General features: G+C 35.8%; 2 protein-coding genes across 6 annotated transcripts in view; one reads left to right on the top strand and one right to left on the bottom strand.

Moving 5' to 3' along the window:
* Nucleotides 1–14,430, top strand: part of LOC128998213 (deoxyribonuclease TATDN1-like) — a 25,618-nt gene extending 11,188 nt beyond the window's left edge. For 2 of the 5 annotated variants that reach the window (XM_054424237.1, XM_054424238.1), the window contains exons 2-6: nucleotides 902–1,081; nucleotides 3,082–3,246; nucleotides 4,803–5,009; nucleotides 6,173–6,379; nucleotides 7,185–7,383. In XM_054424237.1, the coding sequence (XP_054280212.1) occupies nucleotides 3,215–3,246; nucleotides 4,803–5,009; nucleotides 6,173–6,379; nucleotides 7,185–7,344 (606 nt within the window). In that variant the 5' untranslated portion in view covers nucleotides 902–1,081; nucleotides 3,082–3,214 and the 3' untranslated portion in view covers nucleotides 7,345–7,383. Of the gene's footprint in view, nucleotides 1–901; nucleotides 1,082–3,081; nucleotides 3,247–4,802; nucleotides 5,010–6,172; nucleotides 6,380–7,184; nucleotides 7,384–14,185 lie in introns of those variants that run through there. The other 3 variants (XM_054424239.1, XM_054424242.1, XM_054424241.1) reach the window with 3 other exon arrangements.
* LOC128998212 (deoxyribonuclease TATDN1-like) lies at nucleotides 12,567–22,134 on the bottom strand. The gene is made up of 6 exons (XM_054424236.1): nucleotides 22,044–22,134; nucleotides 16,895–17,086; nucleotides 16,134–16,332; nucleotides 14,196–14,396; nucleotides 13,538–13,741; nucleotides 12,567–12,815 (listed from the first exon to the last, which is right to left on the bottom strand). Exons 1-6 carry the CDS (start codon nucleotides 22,063–22,065, stop codon nucleotides 12,635–12,637), a joined length of 999 nt encoding a protein of 332 aa, XP_054280211.1. The 5' UTR covers nucleotides 22,066–22,134; the 3' UTR covers nucleotides 12,567–12,634.

The raw sequence follows: 22,134 nt of genomic DNA, 5'->3' as shown, positions 1-22,134 counted from the left end.
AAGCCGTTTGGCAATATTATGAAGAAACAAAGGATTAGTTAATAACTTTTGTTTTGTGAGGTGAGGATGGTAATAATGTCTAGCACGCATGCGCCCCTAATCACTCTGATCAGTAGTACGAGGTAGTACCGAGCCCAAGCCAGCATAGTGGCAGTGCAGTGGCAAATACGATGCGTACCCCTTGGGCGCTCGTCAACGTCAACATCCCTAATACAGCCTACTCCCGTATAACCAATGTTCGTTACCAGTTTTATAACGAAATTGATGCGTAATTCTGAAAAATAGTTTAAATTTCCTAACTATTATTTCTTCTTATGAACTTCAGAATCGCAATGCATTGGAGTTTTTTTAAATCAACTATGACTATTTATTTTTGTTTTTAGGTAGCCTAGGTATTTAAAAAAAATATATTCTTGGCCGTGCGCCCTCTGGCACCTTGCGCCCATAGGCCCGGGCCTACCGGGCCTATTGGGAAATCCGGCCCTGCGATTTAAATAGCATTGAGTGATTAACTTAAAAAATATACCTCTATGGAGCCAACGACGTTCAACGCTAGAAATCAGCTGTGCGCTTGAATTTTATTGTTATGTTTTGAAGAACTTTTTCTAACCTAGCTTTTGTTTGTAAATGAACGTTACTGTTAGAAGATGAGTGAAATGGATAATGAAACTGTATATTTTCGGGTCAGGTAAAATCTTGTACGTTACACGTTACGCAAGGAGCGTGTTTACATCACTTAGGTAAATTATGCAACTCGCTTCCGCTCGTTGCACAACCTTCACCTGCGTGATGTAAAAACGCTCTTACTACACTTGTAAGGTAAATAGCTATTTTCTGACTTGTTTCACTAAAAAAAAGTAATGACATCCAACACTATTTTAATATTATTTGCATATTATAGACATATCAGCTGATTTGGTCAGTCCAGCGTTCCAAGGTGAGTATGATGGCGTAAAATATCATGATCCAGATCTGGACGATGTTCTCAGTAGAGCTCGGGAGAACAAGGTCAAGACGATTCTCATCCCAGGAAAAAATCTGGCTCACACTAGGGCTGCCCTCAATCTAGCAAAGAAACACAGTAAGTGTCAATAGCTGTAATCTCAATCTTAGTAAAATATATATTTTAATGAACCTTGATTAGCTTGAAATCAATGTAAATTAAATTGGCAAAAGAATTGTCTTTCATCAATAGTAATCCATGTAAAAGAATGGTGTATGATCCTGGTAGACAGAGATAATGGCTTTAACAAAATAAAAAAATTCACACTTTATGGCAAGCAAGTCCATTGGCCAAGAGCTGCAAGATTCATTTGTAATACTTATCAATGTAGCTTAGGTTTAATTTTTCATTGAAGTTATCAAAGATTGTATAGTCAAGAAGGAGTTAGCCAAGGAGATCCACTATCAAATTATACGGCCTGGCAACACATCCATTCAAGAACTCAAAAGAATTCCGAATACATCTCAAGTTTGGTATGCAGATGACTCTTCTTGTAAAGACTCCCTTGATGATTTGTGGAATGGTGGGAAAACTAGTTCAAAAATATGGATACTTTCCTCAAATTAATAAAACAAAATTGATTTTCAATCATTATAATATATCCAAACAATTTAAAATTCTAAACAAATTGTGGACATTTGTAGGCATGCACTATGGATGCGATACTCCCTTATGTGGATTAACGTCCGCGCAAGTGAGTACTACGACTATCCGCAGTACTATCCTGATTAATTAGTGAGTCGGTGGCTCTGTCAGTAGCGTCACGGACTTCGGGCCCAAGGCAGCGATGTCGTGGGTTCGGGTCCTGGTCACTACCGAAAAAATTATCAGTACAGTTCACCCTTGTATTGTACCGGCTCACCCCTTGCTTTGCTGGATACGATCCACGAACGGGCGGTTAGTCTATGTGGACGGGCAAATGCATGTTTAAAAGAGGCCACCAACCTCTTAAAAAAATAGACCAATTCGTTAATTACAAGGCAAAAATGTGGTTTGGAAGGTCCATTAGTTACCATTGGCTGTATGGGCTATTAATTAACAGATGTGTCTAAGGAACATGTCGGTACAAGATCGTGCCACTCGTCATACACTCATCTCCATTCATACTTGTCTTAAAATACATACAAGGAATATGGTCGCCATTTCATAAGAAAGTATAAGAGTATTAAAAATAAAATATCAGGTATGCAAATGTGTAAGTGTAGTCAATGCACAATGTAGAACCTAGAGCAAAACATGGATGCTGGCTATCATGCGTGCATCTGAAGAAACTTAATTGTGGACATGTCCCGACAAGAATTTAGGCATGACCTATCTTTACACTATGGCTAAACAACAGACTTTCCATTACAATTTGAAGGATGCGCATTGATTTAAATACAGAGCATGCTCTGAAATGTCACAATGGAGGTTTTATAATAAAAAGACACAATGAAGTAAGAGAAACGATAAGTAATATGATGGACCAATCCTGGGGAAATTGAAACGGACAACCTTTCCCAGGGTTATAATTGACATGCGAATTTCTGGCCTGCTTTGCAGGGATTGACAACCTTTCCCTTTAGCGGAAGGCAGTCATCTATGTGAACCTGCACCAAAAGCTTCGGATGGAAGCATTGTTTACTCTATCTCATGTCTCCATCTCTCATCGACAAGTTATAATAAATCAGAAGATGACAAAAAAGTATACAAAAGCTTGCGAACAACAACATGCATCATTTACTCCTCTTGTCACAAGTGTTGATGAAATTTTTTTGTTGAAAAACTATCAGAAAAATGGAAAAACTATACAGTTTGGTAATGAAGTGGATCAGATCAAGAACAATTTGTGCTGTTGTAAGGGCAACAACTAGGCCTATGTGTCTGAGATGAACAAGAAAGAAATTGCGGTCAGCGAGGGGGTTTGAAGATGGAGCTGGGATTCCAAATTTTCTTTAGTGTAAAAATTTATTGTTAAATTTTGATTGTACTGTACTCTTTTTTGTAAAATTTCCATTCTAATCTATATTATTAAAAGAAAAAATGTTTCAATTTAAAATAAATTTAAGTTTAAGGGTTTTGGTTTGGTTTGATTACAGAAAACATGTTTTGTTCTGTTGGCTGCTCCCCAATAAACTGTAACGAATTTGATTCTCAAGGTAGAAGGTTTTATCTCTCAGAAATGAAGAAACTTATTGACGCCAACCCTTACAAGATAGTGGCAGTTGGAGAATGCGGACTCGACTACGACAACCTCAACAAATGTGATAAAATAACCCAAATCAAGTATTACTGTAAGCTCTCTTGTTGACATGCATGTGTATTTTGACCCTTTGAGCCCAAAAGTTGATTTCATAAATTTAACTATTCCTTTTTATGCTATCCCAGTTTCAAAAACTGTAATTATATTATATTTAAATTTGTTGTTGTTGCCTGAGCTCTTGTAAGATGTTTGTGTCACCCTTTGCATTTGCACCTTGTGGGGGCATCTTCAGAGGCGTTATTGTGATTTCATCTTATTATCACTAACACTATAATATATATTTACGATAAACAACATCAAAGCAAAGCACCCTCCTGAACATAAACCAGTCAAGTCCAAACTACCCTTTAACTGTCAAACGGCCTAAATGCCAACACCCCCAGTCCAAGAAATAAAATAGAGGAAGAAAACCTCTCGTTGTGAATGCTTCGTGTCCGTTGCGTTGTCCAAACGACCTGACCGTGTATGTGTAAATAAAGACTATATTCTTCATAATAGTTAGATGAATTAACATAAAGACCCCCTGACAATGCCATACAAGGTGGTGAAATGCTTAGGTTGACACCAGCATCCTACCTATAAGAACTCAGACAACAACAACGATGTAAATCTAATATAACCGTTTCTATTTTAAATTATAGAACAAATTCCTATACAACAAATCCTTGTTGGAGGAACGCATTGTCAGGATAGGTAAAAGGTAGCGAAATGCCTGGTTTGAGATGCAACTAACAAAGAGTCCACCCATCTCGTCAACTTCCACCTGAACCGTACATCGTATATTTTATATTGGACCTCTCCCATACCTCATGAGCTGTACACTAGACTTGACCAAGACAAGATTCAAATACTGAGTCTACGGTGCTGTCTCCCAAACCACTAGGCCATTTTTGAACGAGCTTTTTTGGTCTACCACACTAACAATAATTTTAAGTCATGCCGGAGAATAGTACGGTGGTTTTTAAGTTGACTACCCGGCTGCAGCACACGTCAGGAACATATTAGGCATTTGAATCAACAAAAAAGTTTGATTTTTTGTTGATTAAAATACCCAATAGATATTTTTAAATAGAGGATTGGTTATGTTCAATCTTGATGATATATTGGTTTTAGGGGCTCAAGGGTTAAAGCTCTATAACATAGTATATAAATGGAAGACGTGAGGCAAACACTTAAAATAACAAGATTTTCTTGACATTTAGAAAATAGACAATCTTTAATCTTTTATATTGTGTTGCATGTACCAGAACTTTTTAAACTAAAACTCTTAAAAACATATGCCTAGATTAATTTGTGTTCTAAGAAATATAACTTCAGATTCATTTGATGACGATGGAAGTAAATTTTTTATAACATTTAATTATTTTGCAATCATAAGTGATTAGATAGAAAATAAACTTGCAGGTGGTCGAATGAAGTAAAGAGATAAACTGAAAATAAGCATTTAAAAAATTTAAAACTATATTATTTAATTTTTCCAAAAGGCATTAGTACAACCAGGTTTCAACCCTAATTAAATCATTTTGTGTCTCATTTGTTGCTTGGTGTTTTTTTTAGGTATTTTCAATTACAAATTGAATTAGCTAAGCTTGCTCAACTGCCGATGATAGTTCGATGTCGAAATGCTTATGATGACATAATCCCAATTTTGGGATGGGAGCATGAGCACATTCCTAATGGAGGAATCATCTTGGGATTTGATGGTTCTGATGATCAAGCTAGACGACTTCAAAGAATGGATTTTAAAATTGGAATAAGTGGATGGTAATTGATTATGTAACAATATCCCGTAGATTTTGTCAGTCTCTAGCTCCTGATTAAGCCATTTTCAAAACTAAAAAATATGACAGCAAATGCAAAATCTTGTAAAGAAGAGTTTCCTAATCCAACTAATACCACAAGGAATGCTAAGGGTTGATAAAGAATTGGACGTAAGGTGAAAATATTGCTGGTACCTATAAAAACATGATCAGATTAATACTTTGGATTAAATTTCTTTTTGAGATTTGTAATTTCTTTGAATGGATACACATTGATTTAGAAAGCTTTCATGTGTGGCGTCAAATACCAACATAAAATTTACATTTTATTCTGGATGGAATGTATCAACTTTAAAAAATCTCTTAAGAAAGTAAGATTAAGTAAGTAAGTAAGAAGTAAGAAAATAAGTACGGAAAGACCAATTGAACAGGTGTCGTGTCATCTCATCCATACTCTACAAACGTAATACATATCTCTGCTCACCAACTAGTTCCCCATAAACCTACGCTATGGTTCACTTGCATGTTTACAAAAACTATTGGAAGGTTTGTAAAAGCCTAGATGTACGATTGTATACAGAATTTGTATTTTATGACCTTCCTTCTATCAATCGTCACACAGTGATATTTAGTCCTTAGCTCTTGTACGGTTGGTTGGTAATCGAACGTTTTCAAGACATTGTCATAATCACCTTTTACACATGTAAAAATATAAGTGCGCCTAGACCTCAACAATTTTCTGAATCCTCCTCTGGTACATTTAATACGCAACAAGGGTATTCTTAACTCAATCTTAACTTAACTTAACTTAAGGGTAATCCTTGTCAAGTTTTCAAGTGGATGAGATTTGCACTAATTAGTATGTTCAATCGAGTTTAAAACTAACTTGGACAAGATGGGACCTTTTTCTAGGAAACTGTATATTGGACAAGTAAGCACCTGGAGGAGATGGCACAACTTTATTAATGATACAAAATTTACTCTATTTTCCAAGGCAGGACTCTTTCATCTGAATTTTTGGGATGCAACATTGCAGAGCTCGTAAAGAACAATTGTTCACTTAATTACTCATGGATTGAGTTTTAGCCCCATAGTCACATCGGCTGTTGGATCAAAGAACAAGAAATTATTCCTATCCATGAATGTATCCAATATGTCCATTTTCAGTTCCCTGAAGACCAAAGAACAGCGAGAGGTAGTGAGAACTATCCCGCATCAGAGCCTGATCCTTATGTCAGATTCTCCAAACTGTGAAATCAACATAACCGATTTTGGAACATCAAGATTCCTCAAGACAACATTCTCATCAGAGCCAAAATCTCAGTGGACACCTGGGAAGAGAGTCAGCGGTCGTAATGAACCAGGAAACATCATGTGAGTTTTTGTTAAATAGTTTTTTAAAAAGTAACTTTTGTACTTTTAACCAACCAACTTTGATTACCAGGTTTTCACATTTCTGTGTACAAAAGTTATAGTTCATTAAATTTTGGACATTGGTAATCAGATAAAAAATTCTCAGATAAAATCAGATAAAATCTTGGTTCATTAATTTGTTGGGCATTAATGGACTACTTATTTTATCTTTTAGCTCAATGGCTAGCGATTTTAATGTAAAACAAAGTCAGGAAAAAGTGAAAGTGGTTGTCATCGAAGTAATTTGTTCACTCTACTTTATAGGTGTGAGTTGGAAGGATTTTATTCTCAATATTTGCACAGATCGGGAGTAGAATTTGTTTACATAATACCACCCGGGTATTGTTTAAGTTAATACCTTTATTTATGGTTCTTCCCGGTATTTGAGGGTAGCAACCGCTAGAGTGGGGGTAAAACATAACAGGGAGGCGAGATGCAGTGCGTTGGCCTTAGGCAGCACATTATACATCGATGGGCAGCACTCAGTAGATATACCTAGGCCTTGGGTCAGGCCTAATCCGCTGTTGTCAAAACACAGCTATTATTGTGAATCCGAGGGGGCGCGCAACCCGTCCCAGCTGTCATTGCTACTGCCTCCCTTTAATTCTTTGATATAATTCTTTCTCTTTAATGCCTTACTAATCACTAAGGATACCTATCTGTACAAACATCTGACAAATACAGCGAGGAAATGTCCTCATGATAAAAACACGGTGTCATAAATCAAGAACTAATTCTAAAGCTTGATATTTCTATTTGTTTCCAGCCAAGTCCTTGAAGTGGCAGCAGCATTGAAGAATATCAGTCTGGACTATATTGCTTACCTCTCAAACAAATCATGTAAAGAAATATTCTTTAGCAAGTATAAAAGTTACCATGATCACATAAAAAGAAAGAATTCAGATGGGAGTACAGAATTGCAATAAATTTGAATACTCTCAAATCACATTTAATCATGCTAAGATTTTATATAGTAATCAATAATCAAAGTGTGATATGTATTTTTCTTCCCTTTATTATTAACTAAACAAGTATCTACCTGTTATAAAGAATTAAAAGATTGTAGTTGACAGTTTTTTTAATCTTTAAAAGATAAAACTGTACAAAACTTATTCATTAAATCCCTCAGTTATAGCTTATTATGATGTATAATAGTGTTTTGTAGTTCTGTGCCAGTTTGGACTCTTTCCCATTCAGGTAAGCCTGATGTCCTCATTGAAAATCCTAAAAACCTAGACCCTTGTGTTCTATGTTATGTTCTTAACCTCAGTTTATTTTATTAATTAAACTGAATAATTAAATATTTCAATGAAGAGGACATAAAAGGAGAATGTTCATTGTATAATATCTCTAAATCTGATGTTGAAACAGCCATACTTTCTCTTAAAACTAAAGTAACTTCTGGCATTGATGGTATTACGAGTTCTCTGCTGAAACAAACGTATAAACCAATCTTAAAAGCAACCACCTCTTTTTCAGCAGATCACTCCAACCAGACATTTTCCCAAATGTTAAGTTTCAAAAATAATCCTAGTTTTAAAAAAGGCAGTAGAGGTAACGAGGACAACTATAGAACAATTGCTCTTCTTCCGACACTGTCCTAGGTTTTAGAGAGGCTAGTCTACGATCAGACTTGAATCTTTTTAGCTAAGCATGAATTAATAGTTTGTCACTGATGCTTAAGTCAAATTCACTTCAGTCTGGATAATCTCAAGTCTGGAAAATAGTGAACCGGCAATTGGTTTATTTTGTGGTGACTCATCAAAAGTATTCGATCGGGTTCACTATGATATTCTTTGTGACAAACTTGAATGGTATACTTAGAATCCCTCTTCAATGGCTCAGGTTAATTTTAGTGGGTCGTAAGCAATACGTTGAGCTTCATTATATTGAGTTTTAGCCTCATGATCGCAATTAAATACTAAAGAATTGGTGTAAATACATGCATTTATGCGATCAATGTGTTGCTAAATTGCAACCGTTTTTGACTCCTATGTGACTCCTATGTGACGGGATGTCACTTGAGTCAAAAACGGTTGCAATTTAGCAACACATTGATCGCATAAATGCATGTATTTACACCAATTCTTTAGTATTAGCCTACGTTGAGGTTGACGCAGAATGCTGTGAATGAAGTGAAATATGGTGTCCCTCAGGGCTATATCCTTGGGCCTCCGCTTTTTATTCTTTATATAAATGACGTCGGTGCCTATGTTTGTCCTAACTCCTTAACGTTGTAGGCAGATGATATCACTATGCTTTTTAAGGGCTTGTCTGAGGTTGTTCAAGAGAACACGTCTTCTTCAATTACAAATTAAGATGACTGGCTTTTTCATAATAATCTTCTTTTAAACCAAAATAAAACTATGTCAAATTTCTAACAAGAAACAAAATCTGCTTTTAAAACTACCACAATCTTCCATAAAAGATCTTTCTGAAGACAAGTTCTTAGGCGTTGTTATGAATTTTCATCTGACGTGGCAATCACATATTTCATATCTTTGTGGTCGTTTGAGCAAGGTGAGTTTTGCCTTGAGAACATTGGTTTCCTTGCTTGATCAGAGGGACCTGATCAATGTTTACCAAGGATGCTTTTAGGCTGTTATGTCATATAGACCATGAGCCCCCAATATGAAACCCTCCCCCCCCCGTGGGAATTTATGACTTATACTTTTTTTTGTTGGTATTACCTATCAGATTAAGAATTCAGTTGTTTGCCTCTTTTAAATTACAGCGTATTCCGGAAAATAAAGAAAAACTGTTTTATTTAAATTACATAAGGATAGCCTGCGTTAATTACTGGTGAAATATTTTTTATGGACTTCTTCAGTATGTATTCAAAGGCTTCAAATGAAAATAAAAAAAGTTAATAAAATACCCCCGCTGCAGCAAACTTGCAGGCAATGCGGATTTCAAATTGGTCTGAATTGATTTTCAATTAAATCTATTTAAATAACATTAGATTTAACGAGTACCTCTAGGAAAGAGATTTTAAGAGATTCTATTTAAATTAAATAAATTTTATTGAGAAATTTTTGACGCAAATTTTACTGGAATGTAAGGTTCCAGTAAAATTAACGTATAAAACTTTGTTTTCCTCGTATCAAAATCGGATTTGCGACAGTAATTTTCTTTTTAAATTTCTTTAAAATAATGTGCTGATTGATATGGGTTGCCTTTAAAAAAATTTAAGTTACTCTTAGCAACCCTGTTTGTAGGTGGGGGGTGAATTTAAAAATATCACCAAAAAGAACCTTACATTACCCTTGAAACGTGTATTGAAGCTGGTTTGAATTTATGCATATTTGTGCTGAGACCATTCATTATTTAGCAGGTTAACCCATTTTTCCTTATTTTTACCATTAGCTAGGGGTTTTCCAATCCTGTGGGATCTTGATTTTGGACCTCTCATTAAAAACGTGTCTCCAAATCCCCTTCTCCCTTTCAATGTTTTTATTAGATACATCTTAATAGGTATCCGTAATAAAGTATATCCTGCTGAATTTCGGAAAACGGCTGAAGGCAATTTGTGCTAGTTCACCAGAGGTTTCTGGAATATTAGTAAGAACCTAAAAGTAAGCCATGCCGTCAATTACATACATTCTTCAATCTTGGAAGGTTCGTCTACTATATACCCTTGTTCTCCAAAGCATGGAGCAGTTTGGCCTTTTCTGTTTTTGTTGGGCATCCATCGGTAGTGGCTTATGCCCATGGTCCTGGATCTAATGGGTATGTAATGGGTATGTAGCTTCACAAGGTTAATATCACGTTCCTGGGATAGCAGTAAAACTCCAGAAAAATATTTCTTTTAGCTCATATCTCAACTAATCTGTTTGCATGCAGCTTTCCCTAGATTATCTACATTGAGTAAATTGTCTTCCACCGATTTGGGTACAGGTCTTCCAGCTGATAAACAGACCATCTAGGAATTCTGATCACAGTTTTCAACTTCAAGCAGAATAATGCATTGTTCAAAAGCATGAAGTACAGTACTTGCAAAATACTTTGCTCACTTCGTTTCATTTCATTTGCTTGCATGCCACTGAGAACAATCTGATGACTTCACCATACTTGCATTTTAAAATTCTAACTAGCTGTGGGCCCGTCCTAGCACAGGAATCAACTAATTAAATCAAATCAAACTAAAACATCGATACTAAAGGACCCATGCTGCACTGCAGCGTTAAAATAAATATCATATCCGAGAAATAATCAAATTTGTGATTTTTGATTGTGTAATACCCCATGCTGCACTGCAGCGTTAAAATAAATATCATATCCGAGAAATAATCAAATTTGTGATTTTTGATTGTGTAATTATTTCTGTGTATTGTGTGTATATATTGTGTATATTATTTCTTCGATCGATAAATATATCTTAAACTTAGCCTTACTGATTCAAACGATCAATAGTTCAATTTAAAGCCTATAATTGACTGATTATTTTGAGTCTAAAACATATAAAAAACGTAAACAATACTGGAGCTATTGATATTCAATCATAGAAAAACCTTATAATTTATTTTATGTTGGATGTTCACCTTGCGTTTACTTGAAAACGATCCGATTTGAATAACTAATGCAAGCCGGTATTTCACTGAAGGTTCTTATATATATATAGGTTTATATAATTATAAATGGTAAAATACTGTACAATTTAAATTGAAATACGAATTAAAAAATATATCAAATCTATGTTTTTTGGTCGAGTAATAAAGTAGATAAATATACGATGATGCTTGATGTGAAATATATGTGTGCATACTACCAATTTAAGACCTCAATCATGAAGATCGGACGGAAGAACTCCCTTTAGAAATACATGGGGGGTAAATTTAATTTACGTATAAGCCGAGTGGGACTGTCGATAAATATATACTGATGCTTGATGTGAAATCTGTGCATGCAGCATACCTTCAATTTGAGACCACAATAATGAAAATCGGGTGGGTAGAAGCGCCAAACGAACTCAGAAAATAAAAACCAAATTTAACTCCCATAAGAAAAACATGGGAAAAAATGTTGTTTACGTATAAGCCAAGTGGAACTGTAGGCAAATATATACCGATGCTTGATGTGAAATCTGTGCATTAATACCATCAATTTGAGACCTAAATCATAAAAATCGGTCGGGTTGAAGAGCCAAACGAATTCGGAAAAGAAAATAAAATTATTTAAATTCTAACTATCATTATATTTTTGTGTTTTTCCGGAACATGCTGTAATTCACAAGGGGCAAACACCTAAAACCTTAAAGTACATGTCAATACGAGCACAAAAATGTATATTTCAAAAATTCCCACCGGGGGGGAGGGGGGAGGGTATAGACCAGCCTCCGCTCTAATATGGTATAGAGGTTTGGGGAGGTTCCACATACGCAAACATAGCATTTATGGAACAGAAACGACTGGTTCAAATTTTATCTGGTCTCCCACCCCCCACTCTTTGTAGGGGAGTTTTTAGAAATCTTAATATTCTCAGACTTTCTTCTCTTGTTTAAGTGGTCGTTTTCATCAAGCATTAAATTAGGTACCCTCCTGCTGGCTGTTGGAGATTGACATAGATCCCACCAGACATGGCTCAGATCTTCTTTTCTTCCACAATTTTGCCTGTCCCTGTCTGAAAGAGAAACTTTCACATCGGGTATAAAGATGTTTAACTGTCTTCCAACCAGTGTAAAGTAATGTGTTGATAAACAAGTTTAAAACACGTTTGAAAACCTACCTTGTAGAAAAAGAGCCGTACATTTTAATAGAATTATCTCTGTCTGATTGTATCTTCATGTTTTATATATTGTATATCTTATTTATTAAATGTTGTTAGTTCTGTTATTAGCTTTTTGACGACTGAAACGTATGATTTAAAAAATGGTAGGCCCTAATACCTATTCAGAGTGAAAAGCAATATCAGGGCTAAAAATCAGAAATATTTTATTCTGATTTGGGTAGCAGATTGACACAGTCAATAGAAACTGAAATGATATGTAAAGAAATACACTCAAATCTATCATCAATACAATTGTTTGTAAATTAATCGTGCTATTATAAACAGGTTGAAGAAGTTTGATTCAACTGAGGATATAAAATGTTCTATGAATTACATTTATTGATTACACATTTAATTTATTAAATCTGTTTTCTGAAAAACGGGTTTTTGCATTTCTTAGTGCAGGGCTTGGACCTCTGGCATTATGATTGTTTGATCAGACTTTGTTGTTTAACGGCAAAAGCTGTCTGTGCACGAATGTGCCTGTGTTTCTGGGTGCTTTATAGAAGGCGCTGTAAGTTCTGGTGATGAATTTGATGAGAAAAATACATCATGAAAGTTCTTCCACGTTTCTTCAACAACAACTCCTACTTCTACTCCTCTTATTCCTGCTGTTGCTTCAACTAGTTGGCTGGAACATCAATATTATTACATTGCTGATCAGTATAGTCGTGTTGTGATAAGCGGGGATTTAACCTAACTTGATTTACTTTTTAATGTTTTATTGTATACCTCAAAAGTTAATATTTTATATTGAACACATTTTACTATCCCTGCGTAAGTATTTATGATATTTTATCCATCTCTAAATTTATGGATACTGGCATTGATAATATCGCTTGAAATTTAACTTACATGAAATTGAATCACTTCCATATTGTAAGCATATAGTTACACCCCCCGAACCCCCTGTTACAACCCCTGTAAGTTACCCTGTCGTGGTTTTGTTTTTGTTATGTACTTCCACTGTATACTACCAGAATTTCCTTTAACAGAAATAATGTAATACTTTAAGGACAAGTCTAGTTAGGTCCTTCAAGCGAAACCTAAACATAACAAGATTATGATATGCTTTAGTGAGATACAAGATTATGGATTAACACACCAGACTGGTGTCATGTGTCCACCATAATGTGAAAAAGTGTCCATTGCGAGTTTCTACCCTCTATTGTACTAATTATTGTTTACTTTTTGAATTTGTTGTTTCGTTTTTCGACTAATACACACTTCTAGCTCTGTGTGTCTTATTTGCTAATTTATAGCTTTGGTTGGATTTTGGTACCGATCTTGTTATGTTTCTGACCATTTTTCACCTGAAGAAGAGTATTTTGAAACATATTCCCTTCAACTTACATCACATGTATGGGTTCCGTTCTACCCTTAACTGGAGCTGATGGTGACCAAAACCTTCGGTTCTCCGCTCTGAACTTAGTCTTGACATATTTGTAGGAGGGAGAATCCCTCTTGAGTTTACAGTAAGGACAGTCACTGCCAAGCAGTATTCGAGAAAGAGGTAGCGACTTCACAACATTTATGTTTCTGGTTCTCTTAAGGGAGCTGTGTGGAATAAAATATACAGGTCAGAAAATGAATGCATCTATGTGGAAATGATATAAAACTGTATTACAGTATTTTAATAATTAATTATTAATGCCATACATGTACTTTCTGCTATGTTTTACCATTACGTTTTTGGGATACTCGATAAAGAATATTCTAAAGGTGAAATGTGACATCACTTCTACTGTCCCCTGTGAAACAGCCACAGTTTTTTACCTAGTCAAAATCTTTATCTTTCTTGAAAAACCATTACACAATAGTACGGTAAATTAGGGATAAACTTTGGCTAAAATGTTGTAAACTGTGATACTAACTAAAGTGTTGAGAATCGTGATACTGACTGAAGTGTGACCTGTCATACTGAGTGAAGTATTGTTAGAGGTGATTCTGACCAAAGTTTTGTGAGCTGTAATACTATTATAGCTAAAATGTGTTCAACAGTGCCACTAACCAGCCACTGATGCCAATGTAAGCTCCAAGTTTCAAATATGTCTCTGCCTCCGACATAGTCCCTGAGAAGCTGGACAGGACAGGAGTCACTTTACCCTCAAAGGCCTTCAGGCACTCCAGAGTTTCCTTTGCAGAGTTCCGACTTTGCAAGACTATAGGAAGTCCATATTCTGCAGCAAACTCCAAATGCATGTTTAAATAGCTGAAATATATATTCAAAAGGTTATAAGATTTAAGGACTGTTGTCTATCTTTCCACTACCAATACTGTGTTGTTATTCATATGTGTTTGAGAACATATGTTATTAGAATATTATTTGTTTAGTTTTTGTTGGTAAACATTCTGAATCTTGATTTATTGTAAAAGCTACCTACCTAATAAAGTATTTGTCTCATTAAAACTATGTTTTAATTTATCTTACGATAACACTACAAATACAGGTTTAATTGATTTACTGGTATTTGAAAAATGTAAATAAATCCATGTACAGCTTGAAAAAAGTCGGATCTGAGTGAGTTTATCATTAATTCATTAGTTAGCAAAATTTATTTATGATCCTATTTTAACTATTTACTTCACGAGCCTGGGAGCAATGACCAGGATATATTGGGAAATTTTACCGGTACCCTGAACCATGACGGGGCCCTGCCATGCGGGCCACCTTATCATAATAGTATTCATATGAGTATTAAAATACGTTTCATACTTCGAAAATTTGTTAAAACCAGTAAGAGCCCAGTAGACAAGTAGTTGTTTACAACAGCTAAACTGACACTACCGATCGATAGAAATTCTCTACTTGTCCAAGTCAAAAATTGTCTGCAGTCATGTGGGTTGCTTCAATTGTCCTCGTGGCCTGTGTGAAGGCTAGAGCGCCTAGGTCGGTATTTAGAATTGATGTGCCCCCCGGCAGGTCACACTATAGAGGCCCACTATTTAACTGAATGAACTCGACCATTTTTGTTTACAGTCAAATCAACGAATAAATCTAGGAGGCTAGGACACTAGCTAATAAGTCATTCTGTTCTTTCAATAATAGGCCTACTATTAAAGGGCTGCGGACCAGATTTGCTTGCATCGAGTAAGTTAAAAGATTTTACCTTCGGGTCTTGAGCCAAAATCAGGTCGGTTCAAAATCGGTTTGATTAGGAAAGTGTTGATTTTTAGTATAGAATATCGGTTTTTTAAACGAGCCGAGTCTGGGTAGCCTACAAGCTTAAGAGATGTGGCACAAAGTCAGAAAATCGAGAGAACATCGCGACCGCAGAACATCTGAGCGAGGATCAGGTAGGCAATTGAAATATTCACGCTTCGCAGACGTCGACAAGAACATTCGATGTCTCCCCGGCCGCAGAAGATGTTCAATATTTTGCAGCAATTTTTGGGAAAGACGATAATGATGTCCACACGACCGCGGGAGACTTTCAGGACTTTGTTCTGATAGTGGAGGACGATATTAATGTTTCCAGGAGCGTGTGAGATATTAAAGATTTTGACACAATCGCAGAAGACGATGATTACGTTTATTTTACACAGGAAATATTAGGATTCGGCAGCGGTCATCGAAGACGATCATGTTGTCCACACGACCTGTGATGTTTCCGCAGGAGATGTATGCACATGGAAGACGATGATAATATTTCCGTGGCTGATGAAAAAGGATTTTGCCGCGATCATGGAAGACGATGATGACGTCTCAATGCTTCGGGACTATGGAGATGCCATGACATGCCCATGTGCAAGCATAGGTTAAAGATTATTGGGGGATGGGGGACCTGGTAAACAAACTTGCAAGGGGGCCCTGCGGGTTATTATCGCTGCAATTCTTTCAATGAATCAAACTAGTTCAAACTATTTTGACAACATGGAAACCAAACATACTAAATTGATTAACATATTATACATTCAATGACGGAAAAGTTCACATGAAAACAATTACTCAATCTGCTTTTCCTTGGAACATGCCTCGATGCCAGCCTTTGTGAACATGAGGCCTGTCTTGCCGACGCAGGTGACGTACCGTCGATTCTTGATCAGAATGTTCTCTACATAAGGTCTGTATTTCTCTCGGGGACCCAGCAAATCCATGTACATGTGTGGGTAAGAGGGCTGCAGCCCAGTTGAAGTGAATACTCTTCCTACGAATCAAAATTTCAATCAATCGATTGTCAAAATCTTCTAAATTTATATTGAACCCTGAAGTCACGTTTGCTGAAATATCTTGATATTTGTAGAAATAAACAAATATGATGAGTTAAAAATCCATTTATAGAACAGAAAAATCTGTTATTTCAGATGAAAGGAGGTCACTTGAGTTACCGATAGCCTGAGAAATCTTTTGATGTTTCTATATTTTACAACAAGAGGATGTTTTGGTTCTGGAAAGTAAGTCATCTGTATACATAGAACGCGATAACTACAAACTGTGCGATTATAATACAGTTCCATGACAAATTACAGTATTTCCATCCATTTACGTTGTGTATGATAAATGAATTATACATGAATAAAGATCAGCTGTTTATGATTTCAGGTCATAATTTTTCAGCCATTTTATTTTTAAATAATCAAGTTAAATTTGCAATTTTTGAATAATTTGCCATACCCCAAACTTTGGGCTTACCCCATCTTATCACAGTCTTTTTAGGTCAGATAATCAGGACTCTACTGCCCGCAACATTATTTTATACAATTACTTACTTGGATGGTCATTGAACTCCCTAGCTATCTCCAGTGCTCTTCTGCAGGGTTTCAACTCGGTTGCCTGGATGATGATCTTGTCGAAGCCCCGTGCAAGAGCTCGGTTGATGACACGGTCATAGTCTGTCCAATGTAACTTATTCCCATTGTAGACACCTTCATACACAATCTCCCATAGGTTGGCGTCGAAGTCTGTCAATAGGAGTTCCTTAGTAGTCTACGAGACAAAACAAAGACCCTGCAGTAGTTGGAGCTAAAGAGAACATTGTTCCGTAGTGAGCATCCTATATAAGAGGATTAACAGTTTCAACCTAACAAAAATTACTTTATGGTAGATTCAGGTTATGTGTTAGTCTCTTTGGCTAGTGTTCTGAACTTGAGTGTGATAGGGAAAGTTTCCGTTCTTGCTTTCCTAACACTGTAGGTAAAAATGACTTTATGGGATTGCACCATCTTCTATAATAACTTAAAGGACGCTTTAAGGAGCACTCATTAAAGAATATTTTTGGCTTCTAGAGTTAAAAATTGAAGAACAAAATAAAAAAGAATATTTTGCAAAAAATTATATTGGCAGGCTATTTCTTTGTTTTCATGTAAGCATAATGTACCAATGGAACCAAAACTAGCACTTACTCTACAATGACAGTATTCCAAAGTAATAATCACATAAGCGTTTAAATTAAGTTACTGATGATTGTTATTTCAAATTTGTGTGTTCTTATGTCCCTCTCTAAATATACCATATGGTTTTAATTTCTGGGCACCCTGTCCTAAAAGATCTCCAGAAACTTTTAAAATCCACAGTCCTGAAAACTTCTCAACTCACCAACAAGCGTTTCTTGGGGACACCGAAACTGCCACGACGTTTTACGATCATGCTCCATACTGAAACTGCCACGGCAATTAGTGAGGATTATAAGGGTGTTTTTGAGAGGGCTAGAAACACTGAAACTGCCACGGCGGACTCCCCACATAGACGGGGAGAAACGGGAGACTTAAAATTCCCATTCCTGTCTTAACCTTTTAATTTCTTTCACAATAATACGTTCATTAGAAAAATAAGTGATTGATTTGCCCTTTCTTATTTATATTTTAGGAGTTATTTTTATGTCAATTTAAGTTTGTGGTGTTGCGACTGTAGTATTTACTTTATAAATATTTATTCCGTCTCTTGAGAATATATTTACTTTAATGAATAATTATTTACACTTTAATGAATAGTATTATGTTAATTTACCACTTATATAACACTGCATTTTATATGATCTGTTCGACGCTTTTAATTACACTAGAGTTGACCAAAAACTAATATAATACTGTAAAACTGTAATATTCAAAAATAGTTTTATTCGCCCAAGACGCTAGGTTGCAGAACTACAAATACTGTACTAACCTCCATGGTCTGCAGAGGGGTGTTCACGTGGAATCTCAGTGGAATGCCCTCCTATTCGCTTGACTCATGTAATATTTTTCAAATTCGGTATTTCTCAACAGTTTTGTGCCATCCTTCAGAGAGTTAGTAGTAAGGGATTTGGTGTGTTAGTTCTTAGTTGATAGTCTTTCGATGGAGGATAAGATATTTGAAACGAGGTGAAAAGGGGTGCGGCGTTGTTAGTAGACGGGTACCGTTTTGTTATTCAAAGTGTGGTGTTGATAAGTGGTTTGCTGGAGAAAAAATCGGGGAGGATGTCGAGCAAAATGCTTCACAGATTATATGTAACAATGAGTAACAGTACTGAAACTATTTTAACGCGTATATAAAAAGGTACTGTGTTTATCATGCTGCAACTCATAAAATTGTTAACAAGGGATATTGATGTATATTTTTACTTGGGGTCTCTCAGGGTGAAAAATATAAATGGCAACCATTCTTCAGTCACTGTAGTAGGTTGAGTTTAGGTAGAGACCTCTAGCTTTTGTCGATATTCTTTCATCGATATGTAAGAAACATATCGAAGAAAGAATATGTTCTTCTTTATTCTACTAATGGCCTATTAATATGAGGTGTCACTCGATGGGGTCACCAAAATAACCCGTTTTGGGTTTAAGAACAAAATTTGAATACAACAAAAAGTTCACTTGCGTGCCATAGAGACGTGTACAGAGTTTTGTTTTCTAACCCATTAAAAAGTTAACTGGTGATGTCCATACTTTTGCCCAGCCCTGTAAAATAAATATGCAAAAACATACACCGAGTCTCATTTCATTCTAATTAAACATGAGAAAATGGGAAGCAAATTCGTGTTGATTTCCCACCAGGCGTAACATCCACAATTTTCTGTGATCATAGAAACGACCGAGATTATTACTTGCGATCATGGAAACGCCTAAAAATGGAGAATCGTCGTAAGAAACTTTAACGAACATCCGTGATAGTATGTTACGATCGCGGCAAAATCCGTGATAATTTCTCGCGATCAAACGCAGAAATAACTGTGATGGTAAACTACGACCGCAATGATGATGACCGGTAATGATTTCACAATTGCGGCAACATTCGTATTCATCTCAGGCGATTACACACACCCGTAACGATTTTTCGCGATCGACGAAAAATTAATTGTCATCTTGCACTTGCGGCTCAGTGTGTGATGATTTATCGATATTGCGGCAATGTCCGTGGTCATTTCTACAGTAGTTTCTCGCAATGGCGTTTTTCGATTACGCAAAACGTGTAAACTCTGTGTTTTCGGGTGGATTTTACGGCAAATATTTGACCATTTTAATTTCCCAGTTTCTTACTAAATTAAATTACAACTCATGGACTTTTTCCTGATAGTTAAAATTCACGTGCTATTCCCGGTTTCTAGGTTGGCAGAATTAGGTGACCCTGAATTATCACTACAAGTAGCCTAGGCTAATTAAGATTTATTTTTTATCAACCGTATCTAAAATGTATACTTTATCAATTATGGAGTTTTTATCTGGTATTATTAATGTAAACCTGCACATTATTCGTCTTATGTATACAAGTATAATTGTATCTGTATATTTCTTGGCCTAGTCTTGTATTTTATTTGTATTTCGTACTAAACAAAATCTGGACAGACTCTAACTCAATTCTGTGTATTCTAGTCATCACAAAGGATCTCATACCTAAGACAATCAAACGCACAATCTCAACCATACTTAGGTTGGACAATCTCAACCTAGGACTCTAATTCCTAAGACAATTGGAACGCAGTGCGCGCAGTATTTCCAACTCATTGCTGAAATAGTAGTTTACGCAACGATTGCGTAAAGATAGTGTTAACGATACGAGTAGAAAATTTAAGGTACGAGCCTTGGCGAGTGCCTTAAAAACTTCTACGAGTGTCGTTAACATTATTTAAGCGATTTGCGTACACTACTTTACCTACGACATTGTTTTAATTACTAAAAATCACTACTCATAACTTCTAAAAGAGGTTATGTTTTCGTTTATAACCTCTCATTGCCAATGACAGTGATGCAACGAAACACACTAATTGCACCAATCAACAATTAAATTGGCCTGAACAGCTGATTAGTTGAACTTCGAATCATTAAAATTTTACTTCTACTCTCTCAATCCTTGAACCTCATTGGTCCGTTACCCGTGTTGTTATGAGTAAAACCATAGATAAAACATACTCCCTTGTGTTGGTTAGTCTATGGTAAAACTATGCTGTTATGAAAGTAAAACAATGCTGTTATGAGAAACTTTTCAATTCTAAGACCTGTACTGAAACGGCTACATTAAAAAAACGGTCGTAGGTAAAGCATGTTTTCATGGTATTCCCAGCTCATTTCTAAATACATTCCCTCCACCGCAGCCCGCAGCAAACCTGCACACTAAGTGAATTTCAATTTGTTTGATTGAATTCTTACTAAAATTGTCCATAGACAAGACATATTTATTCCCCATTTAAATAACATTAGATTTAGCAAATACCTATGGTTTACTGCTACGGCGAGGTTAAAAAAGGTTTTTTTTGCAAAATATTATTAGAATGGGATGAAATCAATAAATTCCCCAAATATGATCAACATATTTATCACAATTGTGTTTTATTTATACTTCAGGACACGTATCCTGCTGTGCTATTATTTGCATTAGATTATGTTTCTTGTTGTGCAATTTTGACAATGCCTACCTACACCTTGGTATATTTATAAACTTAAAACTTCGAATCTAATGATAAAATATGTGTTTGTCGAGTTCTTTAACGCCAGTAATTCACTATAACGGGTTAAGAGCATTCATATGATACATTTAGTAAGAAACATTTAACATTCCATTGCAATCTCAACCCTTTAGAACATATTATTTAATTATTTCTGACTTCATCGGTAGTTACAAGACTTTTTCTATTGGTACTTGATTTAAATAAGTACAAAGTTAGTATGGCCTCTTTTAAGTAGCGACATGAAAAGCATTTAACTAAGTTATGAGCAAAGTAAAGTTTTGTGTTTCAAAATCGTCACTGTGATGAGTGAGGTATATTCTCATTCCCGTTTCTCCCTGCACGTTGCCAAACCAACCTTCCCTACCTGAGGAATCCGCCGTGGCAGTTTCAGTGTTTCTACCCCTCTCAAAAACACCCTTATAATCCTCACGAATTGGCGTGGCAGTTTCAGTATGGATTATGATCATAAAACGTCGTGGCAGTTTCGGTACAGCCCGTTTCTTGTGGCAGGAGTTTCACCCTCCTAGGGTAGTCGCGTAGTGAAAATATATAGGTAGACCAAGAGCGTAGACCAGGGGCCAAAACAAACTTGTTTGTATCAAAGAGGTACCCCTATGTAAACTGTGTGGTACACCTCCATTAAGGCCCCCTCACCATGAATACCTCCATATGACACAGTATTTGATTTACCCTATCTCTAAATCCACTTTTACCACTTCATGTTTAGTAATTAAAGGATAGTCTAAGATTGTTTTATTAGATTAAGACTACTGTCCTGGTCTATATGCTATCAAGTAGGCTATTTCAAGATGTACAAACCTATGCATTCACACTGTTATTAATGCTCTGAGACAGATATTATTTTCAAAGAAATTTTAATAATTACACATCTGTGTTCAAATTAAACACTTCACAACTGTAAAAAGAGTATAATGAATGGATAGTTGATAAGCGATACTTTAGGTAAATGAATGTATTATTTTTTCTAAGTCAATGCTTACCTGTGTATCCAGTTAAAGTCATTTTTGTATTTCAATCTGAAATATTTTTAATCTTTATCTCTTTATCCCCAAACATACACCAATTAGGGAG

This window comes from Macrosteles quadrilineatus, unplaced genomic scaffold (assembly GCF_028750875.1).
Source record: "Macrosteles quadrilineatus isolate MER2022 unplaced genomic scaffold, UCM_ALF_1.0 Scaffold_7__1_contigs__length_78375512, whole genome shotgun sequence".
Taxonomy (NCBI): Eukaryota; Metazoa; Arthropoda; class Insecta; order Hemiptera; family Cicadellidae; genus Macrosteles; species Macrosteles quadrilineatus.
Note: the sequence above shows the minus strand (reverse complement) of the source record. Positions and strands in the feature narration are given on the sequence as shown.

Coding starts and splice junctions, on each gene's coding strand:
- LOC128998212 (XM_054424236.1), bottom strand. CDS start 22,065: ATGACTTTAACTGGATACACAG. Junction 17,087..22,043: donor GACTTTAACTGGATACACAG/GTAAGCATTGAC, acceptor TCCTATTGACAG/ACTTCGACGCCAACCTATGG. Junction 16,333..16,894: donor GGAGTTCAATGACCATCCAA/GTAAGTAATTGT, acceptor TTTGATTCGTAG/GAAGAGTATTCACTTCAACT.